General features: G+C 45.5%; 1 protein-coding gene across 1 annotated transcript in view; it reads right to left on the reverse strand.

The window, feature by feature from the left end:
* Nucleotides 1–4,886, reverse strand: part of CCDC39 (coiled-coil domain containing 39) — a 48,251-nt gene extending 43,365 nt beyond the window's left edge. Inside the window, exon 1 of the mRNA XM_059687111.1 lies at nucleotides 4,690–4,886. Within this exon, the coding sequence (XP_059543094.1) occupies nucleotides 4,690–4,779 (90 nt within the window). The 5' untranslated portion in view covers nucleotides 4,780–4,886. The remainder of the gene's footprint in view (nucleotides 1–4,689) is intronic.
* Between the last annotated feature and the right edge of the window lie 1,114 nt (nucleotides 4,887–6,000).

The raw sequence follows: 6,000 nt of genomic DNA on the forward strand, positions 1-6,000 counted from the left end.
AAAGGAAATTAATTAGAAGGTGGCTGGTGGGGCAGGACTGGGTGAGAAGGACCACACACGCCCTGGAGCCAACCTCCTGTGGTCTCTCCTTGGTTGGCCGCACCTGGGGCAGGGCCGGGCTCGAAGGGCATCTGCGGAGTGAGCAGGGTTCCTCTGGCAGGTGGGGTCCCTCAGCCTGGCCTGCATGGATTGGGCCAAAACCAGCAGTCTGACATCCCCCAACGGGTCCCGGAGTGTGAGAGGGCACTCTGCAAAGTGGCTGTCGTTTGGCAGCTCCTGAGTTGAGCATCTGCCCCCGGGTGGTCAGTGGGCACCATAGCTACTGGCCAGAGTTTCTGCCCACTGGTCGTCATTGCACGTCATAGCTACTGGTCAGGCTATTGGACGGTCGCTTAGCCTTTTATACATATAGATTTCAATTTTTAATTGCCTCTTTTGTTTACTTTCTTGTTCTTTTCTTTTTACTTTATTAAAAGTTCTTAGTTTTGTGGGGGTTTTTTGTCTTACTGATTTTTACGGGCTAAATGTTTGTGTCACACCCACATTCATATGTTGAAGCCCCTAATCCTCAATGTGATGGCACCTGGAGGAGGGCCTTTGGAAGGTAAGTAGGTTTAAATGAGGACCTGATGGTGGGACACTCATGATGAGATTAGTGTCCTTATAATAGAGAAACCAGAGGGTCTCTCTCTGCTGTGTGAGAACACAGGAAGAAGGCAGCCATCTAAAGCCGGAAGAGTGCACTCACCAGAGCCCAACCAGGCGGACACCCTGATCTCAACTTCTAACCTTCAGAACTGAAAAATAAATGTCTGATTTTGTTTGTTTTTTTAATCATTCAGTCTATGGTATTTTGTTATAGGAACTCAGGCTGCCTAAGACACTGATTTAGAAGGCATTTAGGCTATACATTTTCTCTAAATAAGAGTTTTGCTGCTTCCCATGGATGTAGGTACCAAGCAGTTTCCTTTACAGTTTTCTAATTGGTGACTTTTCCCTTTCAACTTTTATTTGATTTAAGAGCCATCCAGCAATATATTTCTGAGAAACTTGCCTGTATTTAAAATGAATTTCTTAGTCAGCTCAGACTACCAAAATAAAATACCATAGGCTCGTGGCTTAAACTAAAGAAATTTCTTTCTCACAGTTCTGGAAGCTGGGAAGTCCAAGGTCAAGGTGAAATATCTTTTCCTAACTTGTAGCTGTCCACATTCTCCTGTGTCCTCACACTCAGGAGAGAGAGAGGGAGAGAGGAGAGAGAGAGAGAGAGAGAGAGAGAGAGAGAGAGAGAGAGAGAGAGGGCGCTCTAGTCTCTCTTTTTATAAGGACACTAATCCCCTCATGGGCCCCACCCTCATGACCTCATCTAAACCTAATTACCGCCTGAAAGCCCCACCTGCTGCAAATACTATCACATTGAGGTTTAGGGCTTCAACATATGAGTGACTATGGGGAAGGGGGGACACAAACGTTCATTCTCTGACAATAGAAAATCATTTTTTAAATTAACACAAATTCTATTGGCTTATAATCAAAGAATGTGACCTATAAAATTTCTATCACTAATTTTTAAATTGTGGTAAACTGTACATAACACAAATTTTATCATTTTAACCATTTTTCAAAGTACATTAAGGAGTGGCAAATTTTTTTAATCTAGAATTTTCTACTCAGCCAAATCACCATCAAATATGAAAGCAAAGAAAAACATTTTTGACTTAGAATGTTTACCTCCCATACACCCTTCTTAGGGAGAAATACAAGAAAGTATTTCATTAGAGAGAGAGAGAGAGAGAGAGAGAGAGAGAGAGAGAGATATCCAAGAAAAAAAGAAGATAGAGTGACAAAGCAGTAAGGGGGGAAAGGGAATTAACAAGTTAACAATTGGGAAATAGGCCAACAGATAAATTGTCCATATTGAAAAGTATAGGACTCCCAAAGAAGGAGTGGGAGAAGAGAGAAATTATCTTGAAGATCTGATATAAACTTAAAGCAGGCAATGCAAGGAATCAAACTGGCAACTGAGGATGCAAGGAATTAAAAGCACAATACAGCCATGGCTAGTGTGGCTCAGTCTGTTGGAGTGTCGTCTCATGCACCAAAAGGTTGTGGTTTCAATTACCTAGGTTGCAGGTTCGATTGCCAGTCAGAGGGAGCACGGTGTTTCTCTCTCACATTGATATTTCTTTCTTTCTTTCTCTCTCTCTCTCTCTCTCTCTCTCTCTCTCTCTCTCTCTCTCCCCCATCTCTCTCTCTCTCTCTCTCTCTCTCTCTCTCTCTCTCTCTCTCTCTCTCTCTTTCACCCCCTCCCTCCCTTCCTCCTTTGCCCTAGTTCTAAAATCAATAAGCATGTCCTTGGGTGAGGATTTAAAAAGTAATTAATTAATAATAATAAAAACATCCTATATAATAAAAACCTAGCATGTTAAGTGTCTGACCATTTGTTCAACCATTTCACCAGTTGCTATGATGCGCACTGACCACCAGGGGGGCAGATGCTCCGACTGGTAGGTTAGCTTGCTGCTGGGGTCCAGCGGATCAGGACTGGGGAAGATGGGCCAGACACACCCTGGAGCTCTCCTGGGGTCCCTCCCTGGCCTGATCGTGCACCAGTGGGGTCCCTTGGCCTGGCTTGTGCCCTCTCACAATCCGGGACCCCTCTGGGGAATGTCTAGAGAGCCGGTTTTGGCTTGATCCCCACAGGCCAGGCCAAGGGACCCCACTGGTGCACAAATCTGTGCACTGGGCCTCTAGTATGTATATAATATCCTGTGAGACAAATATTATGTCACTAATACCAAAAACTAACATCTGAATGGAACTTTAACCTCTATTAATAGAGCTGTGCAACTAATGGGGAAAATAAGACATTGGGGGGGGGGGGCTAGCAATCTGAATCTGTGCCAGTAACCTAATATACATTCTTGATAACCTATATAAAAGTCACTGCCTCTTTCTCCACAATCTGGTCTTGCAAGACCAGTTTACCTAAGTACAACTCCCATTTTACAGAGGCCATAAACCATGAACAACCTCCGGAGGGGGTTATCAGTGCTGGCACCAGGACAGGCCTTTCTTTAGGTGTGGTTTCACAGCCCCCATCCCAACACACGGAGCTTTTTGCAAAGCCCACAAAAGGTCCGGAAGTCCCATCCCATATTTGGGGGACAAAGAAACCAAAGGGTATAAAGGGAAAGCTTCATCCATATTGGTTTGCTCAGGATTTGGAGAGAAACAGTCTCCCCTGAGTCACTGTACCAGTACACGTGAAACATCTGAAAATAAATGGGTCTTTCCTGTGTCTCCAAGTACTCCTGTGTGTTCTTCGGTCACCTGGTAAATTCTGTAACATAACAACCCTATGTGGTAATTATTTTACTGGTCTTTGGCTTACAGGAGAAGAAACTGGCTCAGGGCTGGTAAGTATGATCTACACCTAGGGCTGGATACTTCTTCATATTGTGCCTGCATACCTAGTGCTAGATCTCTCGCATTCGCTAATGTTGCCCTTCATTGAAAACAAACACAAAAACTGCAGCCATCTAAACGTAGGCGTGAGTAAATATGTCAGAAGATTTTGAACAACAAAAAAGTGAAGGATTTTCATTTTCATTTTTTCAGAGGAGGGAAAACCTTCTCTTCCATTCTCTAAGTAGTGTAAATATCATCAGTTCTTGGATCCTCTTCCACACAACACATAGGACTTTACACTGGCTGCTGAAGGTTTTTTTGTTTCCTGAGCGAGGTGCAACTTTATTTTGAACAACTACTATGGATTGGTTGCAAGTTGATGTAAAATACTACTTACAACTTACAGTATCTTACATCATTCTGTGACAACGAAAGTCTCAATTTGAAAAGCTGCACATTTTGCATTCTTACTAGAACGCCCCTCTTAACTTTTATTCGAGTCAACCATCATCGGCAGAACTCACAGAGAAATGTCAGCCAGGGCGTGTTTCCTTGTCCGCACTAACGGTTGCTATGCAAACCATAGAAGTCCCTTTGCAAAACACGCTTAATTCCGAGGAAGGAGAAAGTGAGCGCGGGAACCAGCCTTTCCTCTCCTGCCAAAGAGTCGAAATGAGCGCTTGGCCGGGGAGGGGAGGAAGGAGTGAAGAATCGGACTTTGTAGTTCTGCACATCAATTATTGTTCCAGTATATATTTTTTTACTGCTTAGCACAGTGGTTCTCAACCTTCCTAACGCCACAACCCTTTAATACAGTTCCTCATGTTGTGGTGACCCCCAACCATAACATTATTTTTGTTGCTACTTCATAACTGTAATTTTGCTACTGTTATGAATCGTAATGTAAATATCTGATATGCAGGATGTATTTTCATTGTTACAAATTGAACATAATTAAAGCATAGTGATTAATCACAAAAACAACAAGTAATTATATACGTGTTTTCCGATGGTCTTAGGCGACCCCTGTGAAAGGGTCCTTGACTCCCAGGTTGAGAACCGCTGGGCCTTAGCAAGTACCGAAAAGGGCGGAAGGTGTGGGAGAAAGGAGAGATGGAGTGGAGGAGCGTTAGACCAAGAAGAGATGGGATTCAGGAAGGAAAGGAGAGAAACAAAAGGATTGGGATATTCCTGCGACCAGAAAACTCATCCCACACCCCGCCCCCCGCCAATAAAAAGATACCCCCTCCTTCCGCAGCCTCTTCACCTGATTCTCACCTGATCTTCCAGTATCTTGTTCTCCTGGTTCGCCACAGGGATGGCGAAGCCATCGTCCCAGTGCAGCCCTGACAGAAAGTCGCTACTCATGATGGCAAAGGGAACCCTATGGAGAAAAGGCCCAGGACCAGCACCCGAGGTTCCCACGAAGCTTGGGTGTTATTGCCTCCGGAGCGCTAGCAGCCGTCCCGCGTCCTTAGTTACCAAACAGGAAGCGCTCGGCCAGGAGGCGGAACTTCCGGTTGCGCAACTCTTTCTTTCTTTCTTTCTTAAACGCCCAGGGAAACAAGGCATCTTACACCTTCCAGGGTTCGCTGGGGTTGCCAGGCGCCGGCATAACTTCCCCTCCAAGTGCGGCCCGGACGGCGCCCCGGCGCTCCCGGAGACTAAATCGGTGGCGCCTGCAGTGACCGGAGGAACCCGAGTGCGAGAGGGGCACTGAGCTACGCGACTGCCTGAGCGCCCGCGGAAGAGAAGAGCGAATGAAAGAAAATAAAAACCCGGGCTCCCTTCGCATGCGGTGGTGGTGACTTTCATCCGTAGATGGAATCTCGTAGGCTGATGTGTTTTTGAAGCAGAATTCTGTCCCTAAAACCACTGCGGGGTGTGGCGATCCTCGTCTGGTTTAATGGAATGGTCTTCCTCACCTTCGCACCTGCCCCATGGTAGCGTCCTGAGCACCAAAGTAGATGCACAGAGTTTGGTGGTCCCTCCCGCGCCTCTCTACACCTTTGTTTTTCTTGACATCTTCATTTGCCAGCATTTACAAATCTCTCTCTCTCTTTTTTAATGTATTTTATTGATTTTTACAGAGAGGAAGGGAGAGGGATAGGGAGTTAGAAACATCAATGAGAAACATCGATCAGCTGCCTCCTGCGCACCCCCTACTGGAGATGTGCCCGCAACCAAGGTACATGCCCTTGACCGGAATCGAACCTGGGACCTTTCAGTCCCCAGGCCAACAGCTCTATCCACTGAGCCAAGCCGGTTAGGGCACAAATCTTTAATTTCACATAAAAATCTGTATTTCTTCCTACTCTCGAAAAAGGCTAGGGAACTCTGAGCCCACATGATGGGCTGAAGAGGCGCCCCTTTAAATTGCAAGCACAATTTGAATGACCTCTTTGGCACTGGTAGGCATTTGAGTAACATCTCCGAACTAGAAAAGACAAAACAATCAACTAATCGAACTCTTTCATTTTCCAAATACATAAGCTAAGGCTCCCTGAGGGGGAGCCATTAAAGTAGGCAGGGCCTAAATTAGGATACAGGACTCCTTATCCAATCAAAGCCCTCTGCAGCGAAGGGTGT

Source organism: Myotis daubentonii, chromosome 3 (genome assembly GCF_963259705.1).
Source record: "Myotis daubentonii chromosome 3, mMyoDau2.1, whole genome shotgun sequence".
NCBI lineage: Eukaryota > Metazoa > Chordata > Mammalia > Chiroptera > Vespertilionidae > Myotis > Myotis daubentonii.